Source organism: Haliotis asinina, chromosome 3 (genome assembly GCF_037392515.1).
Source record: "Haliotis asinina isolate JCU_RB_2024 chromosome 3, JCU_Hal_asi_v2, whole genome shotgun sequence".
In the NCBI taxonomy this organism is placed as follows: Eukaryota; Metazoa; Mollusca; class Gastropoda; order Lepetellida; family Haliotidae; genus Haliotis; species Haliotis asinina.
Window position 1 is genome coordinate 59,008,131 of NC_090282.1, and position 18,608 is coordinate 59,026,738.

At 38.6% G+C, this 18,608-nt stretch overlaps 1 protein-coding gene across 1 annotated transcript; it reads left to right on the forward strand.

Moving 5' to 3' along the window:
• The first annotated feature begins 6,450 nt into the window (after window positions 1-6,450).
• Window positions 6,451-11,475, forward strand: LOC137276940 (probable basic-leucine zipper transcription factor N). The gene is made up of 2 exons (XM_067808591.1): window positions 6,451-6,558; window positions 10,521-11,475. The coding sequence occupies exons 1-2, from the start codon at window positions 6,507-6,509 to the stop codon at window positions 11,306-11,308; spliced, it is 840 nt and encodes a 279-aa protein (XP_067664692.1). The 5' UTR covers window positions 6,451-6,506; the 3' UTR covers window positions 11,309-11,475.
• The last annotated feature ends 7,133 nt before the right edge of the window (window positions 11,476-18,608 follow it).

The window sequence follows — 18,608 nt, forward strand, 5'->3', positions numbered from 1 at the left end:
TCATACTGCCACACCTCCACACAGTTACATAACAGAGACATGTAACGGCATTGTCACCCTTTTATACAGCCATACATCCACAACAGAAACGCTTTCATAATCGCACACCCAGTCAGTCACAAACATATGGTACCACTCAGCATCATAGTCTTATTATCACACAATCGCACCTCAGCAAAGTAACAATAAAATCACAAAAATTACAGTCACTCTATCACAAAGCCACACCTTCATACGGTCACTCTAACACATACTGACACACAGTCGTAACTCAACAGTCACAATAAAATACACAAAACTACAGTCACTAACAGCCACACCTTCGTACGGTCACTCTAACACATACTGACACACAGTCGTAACTCAACAAAGTCACAATAAAATACACAAAACTACAGTCACTAACAGCCACACCTTCGTACGGTCACTCTAACACATACTGACACACAGTCGTAACTCAACAAAGTCACAATAAAATACACAAAACTACAGTCACTAACAGCCACACCTTCGTACGGTCACTCTAACACATACTGGCACACAGTCGTAACTCAACAAAGTCACAATAAAATACACAAAGATACAGTCACTGTATCACACAGCAACTTCATCATACGGCCACTCTATCACATACTGACACACAACTACTCAGTACCATTATCCATCAGTTACAGTACTAGTGGACTAAGTTCCCTCCTTAAGATTGAAACTGAATAAATGTCTTTGACGTTCTCGGCTCTATTCATTATTTTAAAGCCGCTTCAGTCAGTGATGGCAGGTGAGTTTGTTCTCACGATTGGTTGCTGTTTCAAATAGCGTATGATAGATTAAACAGACCATCATAACAGTTATACGCCTTGGGCGTCCACAGATGGTATTCCAACAAATGTATGCTTATGATACCAGCTGTATGTCAGCTGGTATTCTTTCAATATTATTGACTAACAAACTTGTTCGTTGATGGTTATTCCTAGAAGCAGCCCTATATGATGCAATATGTGGCGACCATTTGTGACGTTTGCTTTCGTGAGGATACCCGAATGTCATTACCAGAAACCATGCTCACTCACGCACTGACCCGCTAATTCAACCACTGATTAACTAAGTTCTGCAATACGTTGCAGTTGCTTTTGAAAACACAGACAGAACGACGGCAAAGTAGTATCATCTCAATATAACATTTATGGTTTCATATGTTTACGTTCAATTTAGCTAAATTTGCAGATATTTGAGAGAATTTAACATTTTAATTGGAAGGACGTCTACACGGGAACCGTCTGGTCTCACAGAGGACAAATGCTTCACTTCTGATTCATGCTAACAGTTCAGTGCTGAGTTCTGTTGTGTACATAATAAATCAACAACTGTTCCACTTCACCCTTTCTTCCCGAAGCTGGCGCTAGTCCTACGAGCATGCATGCGGAAAGTGTTATGTGCATAGTTCTAAAGTTTCAATTCAAATTAACTTGGACACCTGAATGTAAACGAATTTAGTGCGTAACCATAAATACACAATTTCATTAAAACTCGATTTACAAAAGAATCCTAATTAATGCATAGGACCTACAGTGACTAGAGTGGTAGTACAAACACAGCAGTATGAATGTTTTTTATTAGCAGTGATGCAGTGCTTATAACAATATCGATTGGCAACAGTGGTCAAGCTTCAGATCTGGCTTGCGATTGATATTCACGGACAGAGTAACGATTTTCACCGAACACTGGTCCTGATGACAGAGGCAAGCACGTTCCACTTACAGGACTACCAATGCTTAGTTGGACGCTTCAATACTACTAATATATGCTAGTATGGTAACGGCAAACCACTACTCTCTATTGAATATTTGGAGAGACAAATACAGACCTGGGCCCAGACATCCTTGTGCTACAACTATCTTAAACCGATGTTGGAGAATGGGAGTTACACTCATTGTTGCGCTAAGATTTCTTTGTGCATGTGGGCCCTGCAATACAATTACACTGACACCTGAGACCACATTTAAAATATAACTGATTTAATATAAATGATAGAATTTCTTTTCTAAATAATGAAATTAGGGGTAGAAATATGCAAGAAATACACACCGATTTTTCTTATCTTGTGGCCGAGACATTATTTTCGATTCAGTCACATATACGTTATGTTACCTTCAGCGTCTTCAATAAAACTACTGGTATCAACTTAATGTAATTCAATCAGTGGTGTAGTCCAGTGGTCAAGTTGTTCGCTCGTCACGGCGAAGGCCTCGGTTCTATTCGCCACATGGCCACGATATGTGAAGCTCATTTCTAGTGTCTCCCGCCTTGATATTGCTGAAATACTGCTTAAAGCGGCGTAACAAGAATTATATCACTCAATGCAATTGGTGGGTTGCACTATTTGACATGCCGAGGTGTGCTCAGTCCAAAATATTATGAGGGCTGTCAACGCGCTGCGTGTTAGTCATACAGATCCTGACGCACAAATATCCTAAACATCCCGTCTTGTCTAGATGTCTTCAGTCACAACATCAACAGACTCTCACAGTTCCCTTTGATCATACTATGCGTTTTTTTCTGAAAATAGATTCATTTTCTTATGTAATCCCAGTTGCTTCTCAAAGGTCGTAAAATCGTGTCTAATATATTAGAGAACGTGCGTGTTCGTCAACGTAGATCGTTTTGTAAAGGCCTGAGGTGATATATATTTTCAGTCATCCATTAATTCATATCGCGTTCATCTCACTGCATTTTACGCATCCTATGATAATCGCACCTGACTGTTCTGACGTTGATGTCTTCAATCACATGTACTGAATAATTAAATGTAGGATATACATGTAGTTATGATTGTCATTTTTGTGTGTGTTTTTGTAATAAGTGATACAAAAGCTTCGCCAAATATATTCATTTTCACACTGAGAACAACTAATGTTGCCTGTGTACTCTACATATAGGCATCCTTAGGGATTTCAGGATTTGTTCGTTTCATTATCACTTCTCACGTCGACATGCAATCAAGTGGACAGTTTCTAACCTTGATTTCACAGATTTGGACACAGGGGACTCAAGACCATATCAGAATGTTGACGACACTATACCTTATCGTATATATACAAGGATCTTCGTTCTGTTTTCAACATTTGTTGGTTTGACAGATTCAGAATCGATCTATCGTCAAAACTATATAGAGTAGAGGAAACTAAAACTGACTCAGTGATGGAAGTAGTTTGTAATGTGACAGTTATGCTTTAGTATCAGAGAAAACAGCTTATTATGGAATCAAACACTTCATGTAGGTAGTTCATTAAAATATACATATTCCTCATAATCATGTTTGTTCGCGTCACGATATGGCTGAAATATTGCCGATGTGACGTTAAATTACTCACTCAATCACTCACTCATCACTCATCCGGTTTTGCCCCCAAGTATCGATGCACGCCTTCATGTGAGCGCGTGTTTGTGTTTTGTCTTCACGGTTTGTGAAAATACAGCAATGTTGTTTTTTTCGCATATTAGTTGAACCTATATATTTGTCTACTTGTTAACACAGCTTATCGTATCTCTCAAAAATGCTTCATTTTAATAAAGTTCACTCTTGCATCGCTCAACGACAAAGAAGCACACAGAGCAAAATGTCGGTTTAGTTTGCAAGGCACATCCCTATACTACAAAACTACATGTAGCTTTCAAAACAAAGAAACAAGGAAAGGTAAATCGTGTACATTCACAAAATATTAATGAACGCCTGAAGCTGCGTTCATGTTGTTATCTGAGTGCAAAAATGTGAAAGTTCTATATTTCAGTTAGAGCCGACTGGAAGATGAACATTGGTGTGGACATGTGCCTTGTTATCAATGCGAGTAGCTTAACTTACAGTTTTGTGCACAATTCAACAATTGTCTCTCCCGTTATATCAAAACTTACGAAACAAAACGTATTTGTTACATTTCCTAATGAAAGTTAATGGGAGCAATGAATGTGTGTATTCATTGGTTGGAAGGAAAGAAGAATCATGTGGAATATATACTCATGGAATCCTGTGGAATACATACTCGTGGAAACGAATAAGAGAACACCTGAAAGTACAAGTGTTTTTAAGTTTCTTGACAAACTTTGCACTGTGAGTGAAATTCTGGAAAAAAATAAACACTTCTATTTTCAGGTGTTCTCATTTCTTTCCACGCGTACAGTTTACTTGGTGTATCTTCTGAACGTATCATAAGCATATGCATTATTCAGTATCATGTGTAATACAAAAAATAAATAAATCAAAGAAAGCGTAAACTGGTCTGTAATCGGAAAGATGGACTGCATATTGTTACAGGACGTGATGTGCACGTGATTAATGAAAATAGTTGCTTCTTGTTAAGGATGTATGGTAGAGGTAAAAGTATGTCCTCGTCCAACAAATCAATTGTTCAATTCTACTGATTTTTCGCGAAAATAAAATAGGCATTATTTATTTATATTTAAGAAACGTGTGACAGATAACAGTGTGGTAGGCAGGACATCATATTTTCATACAAATGCATGTCAGTAATAGTTTCAGTGATGCTGCCCTTTTATGTCAAGGAAACAACAATCGCATGAACGAAACATATGGAACGTGCAATGGTATCCCACGTTTAAAGAGTTTGAGGGCATATTAATTGCTATACAGAAACACACCACACACACACATACACACACACATACACATACAAGACAAAAGTCTGAAGATCCTTGGTGCAGATTATATAGACATGTATATATGTATGCACATGCACACACGCACGGATGTACACACACACACACACATAAACACACATAAACATACATACATACATACATACATACATACATACATACATACATACATACATACATACATACATACATGAAATATCGCGTTGATCAAACCTTTAGGACGTGTGTGGAGGTCTAACCCTATGACAAAGTAGCGCTTTCCAATAGAAACATCTATCATAAATTTTGATATCATAGTTTGATGCATACCCTTCGCGAGCGCAATGAAAAGCGTCGAAAACATGTCCAATCACTACTAAGGCAAAGCCTGTTTTTAGCCTCTGCATTAATAGCATGCTTTTACGAACCCTTCACGAATTGAAAACACGGAAGAGCACCCAAAACCCTGACAGAAAGTATGATCAATGGACTGTTTGTGTTTCAGCAAACAAGTCATTCAACCTTCCCGACAGTACCACACTGCTGTCTGCAGAAAACGTCAGTTCCTAATGCATTTCACATGGTATAATTCACAATAGAAAAGTGTCAATGTGTGATGCAGATAAGGCGATATAATAAAACTCCAGATTCAGCCTAATGACACCTCTTAAAAGTGACTTATATTACACATGTTCCCATACCTTTTATACCTTTTTTAAAAAGACGTTGTCGTTTCTCATAAAAAGCATTCATCTTCATTGATTTGGATAAAGAATAACAATTACTAATATTTCAGACAGAGAGTAAGCCTCTTTGATAACGCGAACAAAAAAAGGCATATATTACGAACTGTTGTTGTTTCTTCCCGAGGACCTGAACTATACTTCTGTCGACGGTCAATACTGTACTGTCATTGCTAGAAACATATTCAAACTAAAGAGTGATCTCACAGTGAAGTATTCGATTTTTCTTCATTTACTGTTCGTTCAGCAAATACTTTGAAAGTTATTGATGAGAGACATTGAATACAGTAATATTATATTGTATCACGTCTAAAATGAGTCTGTGGGGATTAATTGCTCCACGGTGTTGATCAATTTATTGTTGTTGTGGTGTTTACAAAGGTAGACAGATTCTAACAATACAATGATGTTTCTTCTTACGTGTTCATACAGACTGCCCTTTACCTTGAGACATTCTCACTGTAACCAAAAGCGTGATCATACTATTTAACAACAAATTGTGGAAACGGCTGATACTGCTTATTAAAATAAATAAATGCTGAGGGCATGTCCTTTTATAGCTTCTGCTATGTTTGTCTCCGTGACAGTCACTGTCTGAATGCGTCGTCGTTGTCACGCACATGAAGCAAGAAACCTTACATGTGAAGTGTACGCCAATCTAGACCATTGTACAGGGCTGACGTCTTCCTCCTATGACATCAGTGAATCATGTATCAGACAGACAATGATATATGACAGATTGATACTAGCGTCTATTAAACTGACAACTGCAAATTAAAACATATAGTCTGTTCAAGAAATATAAATGGATTTAGAGAATTGTTTTTCATCAAATATTTAGAAATTAATTTCAGTGTTTTGTGTCGGAATTGTACACGTCAGCTGTTTGTTTTAATACCGAACACATTATTGTTTCGACAATTTGATCTTAAACAGAATTTACTTTTTCTGAAAATGAAATGAAAATATTTAAACACTTCTTTTCAGGACGGATGTTTTTTTGTAGAATCATAGAATTACGAAATGGGTTATAGAATGGTCCGCACACCTACTTTTATTCCACAGGAGCTGTAGAATATTTCATTTCAGACTGTGCCACCGGTTACCTGCACGATGGAGACGGCAGAATGCATGTGGAGAATTCTAATATTAGCGTCTGTTGGGAGTAAGTATTTTGAACTTACCATTAATGTGTTATAGGCAATGAAGCAAAATGACGAGTGTGTGTGTGTGTGTGTGTGTATGTGTGTGTATGTATGTATGTGAGTGTGTGTATGTATGTGTGTGTGTATATGTGTGTGTTCGTTTGTGTGTGCGTGGATTTAACCCTGTCGGTCCTACGTGTTCGGCTGCGAGACTAAGGTGTTTGTAATTGAAAAGTGAAATACTAGTTGTTAAATCTGATCATATGTATTTATCTTTCTAACGACCACTCATGTCTCTGAAATAAATATAAGAAAGGAAATTCGAGGCTGGTAGCTTTGTACTAGATCAATTTGCAAATATATTCCATTCCAAAAGAGGTAGATTTGGTTATCTTTAAAGATAAGATGCCTGATGCAACGATTGAATATTGCACGAAGTCAGTTTCTTTAATTTTGAAAAGTTGCACGTCTAAATTAAAAGGAAGATTCCGGTGGTAATATTGTGCAAAACGTTTTCTCGTGACAGGTTTAATCATTTATGTATCATTAGACGGTGTCGTGAGATTTTATAGTTATTGTCACTGATTCGCTTTAGAATTAATTGATATAACATCTGAACCGAGCGATTGCAATATCTTAAATTAGCACTTTTTGCAGCACTTATTGTCATGCTTCCGCTAAAAGCAGCAGTAATAGGTTCCATCAAATGTGAACGATGTAAAGGTACTCGTGCCTGAGTGTATGTTTCTGTGTGTTGATTTGATCGGGATACCACTGGGATAACAGGTACCCATGCGGAAACACTTCTACAAAAGTGAGTGAAATTCTGTTTGTATCGTTGTAAATATATCCGGCATTTATCTGCAGCCGTGATAAAGGTCATGAACGTATTTCCAAATGGCCAAATGGCCAGCTTTTAAATATAAATGTCAAATGTAACTCTAGCAATCTAGCTATATCTTTTGTAATTTATAAACAGCACAGTTATACAACACTGTCGTGAAAAGAATTGTCAGTTCACACTAAGCACCAATCCATTTTAGAGGTATATCTATTTCGTGACAGCCACGAGAAATGGTATAGACCTAAACGTGAGTGAGTGAGTGAGTGAGTGAGTTAGTTTTACACAGCATTTGCCGATATTCCGGCAATATCACGACTGGGGAAACCAAAAATGGGCTTCAGACTCCTGTGGGGAATCGAAACTGGGCTTTCTGCGTGACGAGCGAACCACGCTTTAACCACGCTTTAACTTCGACTTCGTCAAGACTTCGACACGTAATAATTATAATGGAGAACTGGGCTTTAAACGGACGATAATAGGTCTCAGCCGTACAGCTTTTTGTGGCGATTGAAGAGATTTGGTCCACCCGTACGTTCAAACATCAAAAATAGTTAGAGATAATATTCATTAACACTCGGGGTTGAACATATACATGTCATGTGGGTTAAACAACGGGATTTTATGAATAGACTTGGTGACGTGCGTGGTGTACTACGTAGGTCGAAATGAATCGAAGTCATGAAATGAAGTGGGAAACTACGAAAGCCTAATGCTGTCACTTTTGTAGCGTAAAATATTTTTTTCAAAGACAATTGTCGTTGCTTCGAAATTTTCCTTCCTTCAACTATTTCTTTGTTGCTTCGAGTATTTTCTCGCTCCTTCGAGTATTTTTCGTTACTTCAAATAGTTTTTCGTTGTTTAGAATACTTTCTCGCTGCTTCGAGTATTTTGTGGTTGCTTCAAAGTTCTATTTTTAAAAATCCAAGCATTTACTCATTGCTTCGAGTATTTCTCTTTACTTTAATAATTATTTCGTTGCTGCGACTAAGGTCTCATTGTTTCGGGTATTTTCTCATTAATTCATGTTTTTTTTACAGAAAAAAGTATTTACTCGTGACTTCCGAAATTACATACCGCCTGATACAACACATTTTATGGTTGGATGCAAAAGGCTTAATTAAGCTGATAATAATGGTATGTACCCAGATATGAAAGGTATAAGCTATACTTTTTTTAAAAAAACTTGAAGTAACGTGAAAATATTCGAAATTTCAAGTTTTGACTGAAACTTGAAACGTCGAGAAAATACTCGAAGGAACGAAAAATGAATCGAAGGAAAGAAGAAATAATTGAAATAACGAGAGAAAATACTCGAAATTTCCAGTTGTTGAAAGAAACTTTAAGCAACGAGAAAATTCTCGAAGTAACGATAAATTAATCGAAGCAACGAAAAAATATTTGTAATAACGGGAAATACTCGTATTTCAATATAAGTATTGAGAAAATAGTCGAAATTTCACATTTTTGAAAGGAACTTGAAGTGACGACAAAATATTCGGAGCATCGAGAAAATACTCGAAGTAATGAGAAAATCTTTGAAATAACGAGAAAATACTCGAAGCAACGAATAAATAATCGAAGTAACGAGAATTGTTGCGGAAAATATTTTATGCTACAAAAATGGCAGCATTATGCTTTCGTAGAAAACAAAGGACTGCCTGATCAAGCCTTGAATATTGTGGGGCCAATGTTCTAACCGGACAGTTGCTGAAGTCTCTAACTGAGCGTCCACGGATTATACAAATCTTAGAAAATGACAGTTTGCCTTGCCGATGTCGAATTCCATTTTTACTTTTAAGAGTACAGGATTCGAGTCTCGAAAAAAACTGAACCCATTCATTAACATTAAAAAATATGGCTTCATTAACTCCAACAATGACGAGTTTGTTGGTAAAAATAGCCGATCCTTTTAAAAAGGTAACATTGACATCACTGATGTTTTAAACTCATAAATTCAATTAATAACTTCAGCTACATAAACTAGTGGAGAAAAGAAACGATACAAAGTCGAGATCAATGAAATTACAAAAAAAACAACCATCATTGTGAAAAAGGAGAGTGATTTATTCAAACAGGTGTATGGGCAGCGTTTAGATGATACATAGATGATATTTTATCAATATCACAGTCATGGACGCCAGGAATGGGCTTCCCACATTGTATCCAGCTAGAGATTCGAACCCGGATCTTCGGCGTCACTCCTGCACGCTACTAAGCTAGGCCACCCAATCGCCCCAGGTGAATTATGTCACGTGTTTAGTGTTACACCACGTCAACAATATGTGGGACAAGGAACACCTGTGTCGGGATTCGACGTCGAGTCGTCGCACCTACAGGCGACGCCATTTGGCTACCACCTGCCTGCCTATAACAGCAATGTGAACACATTTCCGTCTCATCTGATAATGAGAAAAGTATAGCGCTGACTTCCACCATACAAGGGCAATGCTCAAAGCACATGTCACAGTTCATACAAGAAAATATAGAACATATCGCTGAAAGAGGTGTGTTTTCCATCTGTTTTTGAAGAGTGGTAGACTTTGTGCCAAAGGGTAGCAGCTGCATACTGAAAGGACTTGGCAACAAACGATGGAGCTTTAAAACATTCTATGTTTAGAGTGTCATCGACAAAACAAAACACAACTAATGCATCAAAAGGCTAAATGCCTGGCGGGGTCTATAAATCATTCATTTGGAAATTACATTGAAGAACGTGATATAATTGATTTACAATGACGTCAATATAAAACATACCCTATAGCTCATTTACGAACCATTTGATTGATCATGAACGATTACAGTCAAAACCAACCTCCAGCTTCCAGTCTCTTAGAAGAGAGAGCGAGAGAGAAAAGAGAGTGAGAGAGAGGAGAGAGATTGAGATATGTGTATGAATTCATGTTTTCAAGGCGATCAAAAAAGCAATGGGGAAACGGAAATGTTACATGATTAAGTGCTTTCATGCCAGTCATATTACTTGGATTCTCCATTGGGCAATGCATGAAACGTTTCAGGCTTCTTTCACCGTGATATTGTTCAAAGCAGTTGTCACTCTTGGCATTAATAAAACATGTAGCACCTGAATTAAGTGAAACATAACAGTTCATGTAATTATGATTCTTTCTTAATACTTTACAGGTTTAACGTCAGGCCAGTACATGACTTATGATTCTGATACCATGGATACCATGCAGGACATGGCGGAGGACAGACACACCTACATGATGTATCAGAGACTCTACGGGGGATCGGGTACCCAGTACAACACCCAGGCTTCCTACGCCAAACAACAGCGCCCTGCGTATCAGTACAACTACCAGTCCTCGAGCCAGAACACATACGGTAGAAACACCAATGGGTACGGAGCAAACAACTACGGAAGAAACACCAACGCATACAACAACAACGCAAACGGGGGAAATATGTACCAGCACAATACCCAACAGCAATCCAGGAATTATCAACAAAACGGGGGATATAATAACATGAATGCCTGGTCTCAGAACAGGGGGTCCAACCAACGTTCCCAATCTTGGAACAGCAATAATGGCGTCAATTCTCAACTTTCGAATTCTCCAGTTTCCGCTCAGAACTACCTTCAGAGAAACCAAGGTGGTTCTTTTCAACAAGGTTCAGTGAACACCCAAGCCTATCAACAACAAGTTTACAATTCTGGGACGAATGGGCAAGTATCTCAGTCGTTCAACAACCAACAGAGCCAGCAAAGCCAAGCCAAGTGTTCCCAGGTGACGCTCGATATAGCCAGTGGAAGATCTGCTGTGAACGTTCCCGGGGCTGTTATTAGCATCTCCCTCATCCAACAAACACAATGGAGTCGGTGCACATCGGCTTCCTTTGGTTTCATTGGAAGATATGCTTATGTAGGTAACGACTGTTCAGGGAACTTTAAGGTGTGTTATCAATGAGCAAAACACACCGTGTCCTTTGGGACTGTGAAGTCATTGCCCATGCTTCAGCATCTCATTGTTGGCAATGTTGCATTGAATGAAGCTAAACGCAATGCCAAGCTATGCCTATATACAACGTTCCATTTTGTGTTTTTTTGCGAAATAAAGGCACGCGTATGATTCAATCGTTTGTTATAATTGTGTTTTTTACATGTTAAAATCATCGAAATAGTAACACGCGTCAAGTTGGCACACTGAATATAATTCTAAAGTGGGAAGAATAACAGATGAGTACATTTAATTCTAACATCATGTCAACCAACTGTAACTGGAGTGAATCATTGAGTTTAGGTTTAGGCCGCTCTCAGCAATATTCCAGATATGTGGTTGCAGTCTGTATGTAATCGAGACCCAACAAACCAGCATTCATATACGCACTTTGACTTGAGATAAGATGCACGATTATGGTGTGTGTTCTAAAACTGTAATGTAATGCTAGTGAAAAGATTGGCAAGACATCACGGACTGATTTCAAAGTAACTGTAGACCATAAATCACGTGATAGGTAAAGCATATTTGGCTAACGACTTTAAAATAGAAATGAACCGTAGATTGTCCGTAATAAAGTTAAGGTATACCAGGACCGCTGGCATGCTGATGTCCAATAATGGTTTTATTATTTTTTGTTTATTTATTTATGATACAAACCAAATTGTGAGACTCCTGCCCACGCCGTAAATATTTTACCTTACAGATGTATAGCTTGAAATAGTAAATCACTTGGAAATGAGACGTCAAAACAATACTAGGACTAATATAAGCCATCGTTGATTTACCAACATGTAGTTTGGTAGTATAATCAATACACATCCGGGTGTTCAGTTTCTTTTGCATTAATTAATTAAGGTAAGATGTTATTGTGGAATATATCTCCAGCTGTCTTCACTTGGATGAATGTGACTGAAATCGTATCCTAATTGTGAACTCCAGACTCGATTATTTACTTAATAACTGAATATTACTGAGAACACAATATACACAAGAGTTGTTCAGAGTATATTTGATGACCACATCATTTGACGTGAAATCAACACCGCTACTGATTAACACCTGTCTCGCTACTGTGTAACACCTGTCTCGCTACTGTTATACACCTGTCTCAATACTGTTAAACAGATTTCAGTTGTAGTAAGAAATGTCCAAGTTAGGAAAACATGGGAAAATAGTTCATTCTCAGGCAAGGGAGATAGCATACAATGTTATCATGTATATGGACAAAAATAATGCAACCAAAGCAGATTCTCCTTTACAAAGTAGCCTTGCTACTGGTCTAAACGGCAATTTTAAAGCGCATTAAGGCAGAAGGTGGTAGGAGTGTGAGTGGTCCTACATTTATCAGTCCCACCAAGTTGCGCAAACCCAAAACTTGCAGTTACAAACTTGATGATTTCGACCGGAGTGCAGTCCGTCAATTTGTACAAAGTTTATATGGCGTAAAAAACCCACTACCCACTCTGGATACGTTGTATGATATGCCAAAGTGCCAGTTGAACTACAAGCGTTCTAAGGAAAGTTTTCGAAAAAATCTCAAAGACATGCGGTTTAGGTGGCGAAAAACGCAGTCAAACCGTAAACTTTTAATGGAACGTAAAGACATTGTTTCCAAGCGTTTGTAATACTTGCGTGCAATAAAGAAATACAGAGAAGAAAATCGAACACTCATCTTTATCGATGAAACATGGTTGCATGTACACCACATTGTCCCAAAGTGTTGGCAACTTGAGGGTGAAGTCGTAATAAATTGGGTTCAACCTCCGTCTGGCACCGGACCTCGGCTTATTGTGGTTCATGCAGGGGGTGAAAACGGGTTTGTTCCAAATGCTTTGCTTGTTTTTGATTCCAAACTCAAATCAGCAGACTATCATGACCTTCTACTGCACTCTGCCATCGTTATGGATAATGCACCATATCATAGCAAGCAAGTGGACTAATGTCCGACAACCGCCAACAGAAAAGATACTACAGAGGCACATTATCTCATCTGATGAGAAAATGCTTAAAGCCGAACTATTGTTTCTTGCAAAATCCAACAAATCGGGTCCTGTCTACGATGTTGAAGCAACATGGTCATGATGTACTACGTCTCCCTCCATACCACGCTGAACTAAACCCGATTGAGTTAATTTGGGCAAATGTGAAAAATTATGTCGCTTCACAAAACTTGCAGTTCACAAAAAGTTCCTTAAGAGTTGCCATAAATGAAAGGATGTCTGCAGTCGGGGCGAAAGAATAGACGGAATGTTGTAAACATGTTAAAACAATTGAAAGTGATTCAGACACCGAGACTGATTAAAGCATAAATCAGTAAGTCCGCCTAATTTTCCAGCATTGTTGTGTCTTGTATAATAATTGACACATACTATATCAGGTTTTTACTGTTCCCATACTTCGCCATAAAAAAGAGTAATCTTTGGTGAGTTGTCTGTATTTTATATTTTTGTAGTCACTGATAAATCTACTGAGTCTGGTACTGAGTAATCCCCGACAAATTTGTCTCACTGACTTATCAATGTCAAACGTTATTTTCATTTTTCTGTACACAATTTTGGTGACCATAATAAAAATATGACAGAAATTTGGAAATATTGTTTGAATGCTAACCATTACTCTGGAACCGGTTATATAAATTTCCAAGACATGTATTCCCGGTCGATCACCAGCGGAATTATGGACGAAAATCAGCCCCTACAGAGAAATAGGAACAAAATTATGGGATAAAAATATTTCCCCCTTGCTACTCTGATTTAGCCACCACCATTCAGTAACAGATAACTTTTAACATATTAAAAAGTTAAAAGAAACACAATTAACTATATGTAGTTATTATCTATTTAATATTTAGCAGACGAAAAGTCAACTTTACCCATTAAAACAACACCGCATATTCCTTCGAATGATAAGACTGCAATTTCAGGCATAAGATACTGATATTCCACGCTAACCTTTAGTTAAGACGAAGACAAATAGATGGTTGGGGCATTGACAAGCATTTTAGATATTCAACAATTTTGTTTAAAAAAACCCAGGAAAGTGTCATTTACTTCGTGAAATGGATCGGTGGTCCTAAACATATTTCCTCAGTATATTGTGCTGATTCAATTCGTTGGGATTGTACCTGTTCCCAAATCAAGTGTGCTATTACAATTCATGTGTGAAACGCACGGGAAAAATGAACTTCTCGATATTTATCAGACAACCTGTCTCCCTCATGTTTCAAGTGGATCGTTCTGTCGGGCGTCCCCAAGTATGCAAATTGTAGGAAATAACTGAGAACTGCATCTTGTCAGGCTGTCCTCTTATTTCAAGGCGACACATTGTGATCTAACTGGATTAGACTGGCTCTAACTAGAAAGAGACGCAAAACATAACTTACAGTTTTGCGTCCCTTTCAGCGATGTTCCAGCAATATCAAGGGACACCAGAAATAGCTTTCACACATTGAACCATCGAGGGGAATCGAACTCGGATCTCCGGGATGGTTCTCTGAGATCAAGATAAAGTGCATAATAGCTTCAAGTAGCAGGATATAAATAAGTGTGTGACACATCAATAAATATGTGGAGGAATGACTATCTGAAATATCCACATGTCATGGAAGACGTGACTACGCCAAGTGATTCATTCAGAAAAAAGGCATTTCGAAAGAAAATAGTTAAATTATAAATCTGAATTCTTCACTGTCCTCGTCCTTCAAATGGATCTTTTTTATTTTCTTTTTGTAAGGTTCGCATTTTTTTTTAATTCCCGCTGTGTTCAAAGCGTTCTCTCGTCACACACCGGAAACCCGCGTTTGATTGTCCATATGGGCATAATGTCCGAAGCCAATTGTGATGCCCTGGAGTGTATTGCTAAAACCATGATCACTCACTCTACCTCCATGATGCTGGAATGTTGCTGAATGCGGCGTTAAACCACAAGCACTCACTCACTTTGTGGTGGCATGCACACGTCTTGTGTTTGCTATGTTGTTCAGCCGCATGTCAGTCAATCACTACTATAAATAAAAGGACAAAAGTCTGATCCCGCTGATTAACGGTTGGCTCTGACGCGTAGATCCGAATTCGAGAAGAAAAGAACTTTATTACAATCAGACGTGAGGGGTTGTCGTTCAACTTAAATCATCTGCATATATGGCGGACCTTTTTCTTAGTGAAGGAAAATATTTAAGGAATCTAGAATGTATTTTCTCCCCAAAACAACCATACTATCCAGCACATTTTAGAAATGAAAGACAAGCGACAAGTTTCTGACGCGCATGAATATTTTGGGTTTTGTTCATTTAGTATTTTTAGTCGTAAATTGCTGATGCTTTCCAAACTCCACATTGTTTACAAGTGTCAACCTATAATTCGCCTTACCCAAGTGCTAAGGTAACTGGAGAGACTATGCAGAATCTCCAACCTCAACCGAAATACCAGACGCTTTTCCAAAAGTTCATGACCAACAGTGATTTTGTTTCCGTGTGAATCCTTGATCAACAACGTCGTATATTTTACTTCGATGCGTGATTGGAGTATCCTAATTTTCTTGCTTACCTCTGAGCCAACTTTCAGAATTAACATTCACTTTTTTCGCATCTCCATTCACAGTTCCAACTGCTGATGCTCATTTAGTTTTCAGGTGGAAATTTAGACATTTGATGGTTTCTTTGTAGTATTTATTATACAGCGTCTCTAAGTCCTGTATACATCTACGATTATGGCGCCGGTGTGTGGATGGTTGGACATAACATGGACATTGTACGTCACTCGCCCACATATTGATGTATGTTTTCACTTCAACTGTTTCACAATTCGATCTGTGGCTCGTAATAATAAACTGCATCCGGTAGACATTAATTCCAGGAAACATTCACAACCCGAGTCCCTGACGCGTATTACTAACGAGAAAACATTAGATCTTGAAGTAATTATCAGTATGACATATCTCCATAGTAATATATGCAATGTTCATGAGCGGTATGCCCTTCCCTCTGTAACGGTTTCAGTTAAGAAATATTTATATGCTCAAGGCGTCAGAAACAAAAGGACCTCAATTATGTTTATGATTATCAATGTTGCAGTAATTATTAACATGTTTCCATCTGCCTTCATTTGGATAAATATGATTGCAATCGTATCGCAAGTGTGTAGTCCAGACAGATAGACGGATAATTACTGAATATTACTGAGAATAAAATATACACAAGAGCCATTTCTGTCTTCATTAATGATAATAAGGGAATTTGCAATGCACTGAATTCCGCATCGCGGCACTACAATCTCTGCAATCTGACCATGATTGCCCCGAAGAACCCAAACTGCATATGAGGCTTTAGAAGGTTACAGTCTGTTTGCCGTGAAAGCGTGCCGATGAATTTCACTTTAAACAAAAAGATAACTCGAATAAAGTGAAATTATAATAAGGAAATCCTCATAATTTTACCTTGCCAGTAGCACATTTAATTTTATGATAGAAGCCGGTATTAGCTATTTGAAACTATGGTCATTTGTTATACAACATGTATATTGTAAGTTGAATAAAATTCTGAGATTTCGCTTTTCAGTTTCATTTTATTTGAGTAACCATTTTCCTCTAGGTGAACAAACTAACTTGCCTAGGGTAAGAAAAGATGTCTCACATGTGCTTCGTTTTGGGGCATTTTCGTGTCTCAGTCTCTGATTATTATTATTATTATTTGGATGGACAAGTCTACGGCACCGAAATTCGCTGTAGCCTTGGGCACACCAGAGTGAGTGTGGGTGAGTTTAGTTTTAGCAATATTCCAGCAATATCACGGCGGGAGACACCAGAAAATGGGCTTCACGCACTGTACCCATGTGGGGAATCGAACCCGGGTCTTCGGCGTGACGAGCGAACATTTTTACCACTAGGCTACCCCACCGCCCCAAGGTACACCAGAACGCATGATTGTAGATTCGAATACCGGCTCCCCGCGATTATGTTACTGACGTCGTCTGCTCCATACTCATGGGATTCACAAAGTGGGAAACGTCTGGGATCTGCATCACTGCAGTGAGTGAGTTTAGTTTTACGCCGCACTCAGCAATATTACAGATATATGGCGGCGGGCTGTAAATAATCGAGTCAGGACCAGACAAGCCAGTGATCAACAACATGAGCATCGATCTGCGCAATTGGGAACCGATGACATGTGTCAACCAAGTCAGCGAGCCTGACCACCCGATCCCGTTAGTCGCCTCTTACGACAAGCTGAGTCGCCTTTTATGGCAAGCATGGGTTGCTGAAGGCCTATTCTTCCCCGGGACCTTCACGGGTCCTGCATCACTGCAGCCTGTGCTACCATTTCAAGGTAACACATCGTCATCTAATGGGAATTCTGTTCATAGAGGCACACAACACAACACAATCCATCACTCAAAGTAATATACCATGCACTTCAGAAGTGGTGGGGTAGCCAAGTGGTTAAAGTTTTCGCTCGTCGTGCCGATGGTTCGGGTTCGATTCCCAATACGGGTTTTGTGAAGCCCATTTCTGGCGTCACCAGTCGCTGGAATATTGCTAACAACTACGGAAAAATATACATAATCACTCACAATTATATTAAGCATAAATCGACGTTTGACTGGACATTATTAAATTTATTGAATTATAGTGTAAGAAAATCAAATCATCGCCATCAACCGAAACAATGAAACGAAAAACGCGCCAACCCTTTCCTGAAATAATTACACGCATTATATAGATAGATTTGGGAATAATTCACCCCAAATGGTAAACATGTAAGACTTACGTCCCTTTGTACGTTAGTAATGCAGGCTTTACACCCTCGACATGGGCACAGGTTTGTAAGAGAGATTATTACCAAGGCACACACGACGTGTTCACAGACGACGTGTGCTCCATGGCTTAGTGGAATATGCATTTGCCACAGAGAGGAAAACCTGTTTCGATCCATGTCAACATGGAAGAAAATGTTATTTTTTGTTACCATGCCTGTTGTCGGGAATCAGCTGCTAAGCGCCCTCTATCAATGGGCTAGTAGTCAGTATAATGTGTATGGCCTGGGTATCCATGGTATACAGCGGTATCTCGGTAAACCAGCGATACAAACCGGGATCAAGCAGTACAAGAAAGATCAGCCACACTGCTTGAACCTCACAATGGATAAGTAAAATAATCATGACGGTAACTGCCGTCATAAACACGCCAAACCTTCTAGCCGTCACTGACGAGACCTTGACTACTTGCCGTCATTAACGTCCTGACACAATCTGCGAATTAAACCAACTTCCGT

Coding starts and splice junctions, on each gene's coding strand:
- LOC137276940 (XM_067808591.1), top strand. CDS start 6,507: ATGGAGACGGCAGAATGCATGTGGAGAATTCTAATATTAGCGTCTGTT. Junction 6,559..10,520: donor AATATTAGCGTCTGTTGGGA/GTAAGTATTTTG, acceptor AATACTTTACAG/GTTTAACGTCAGGCCAGTAC.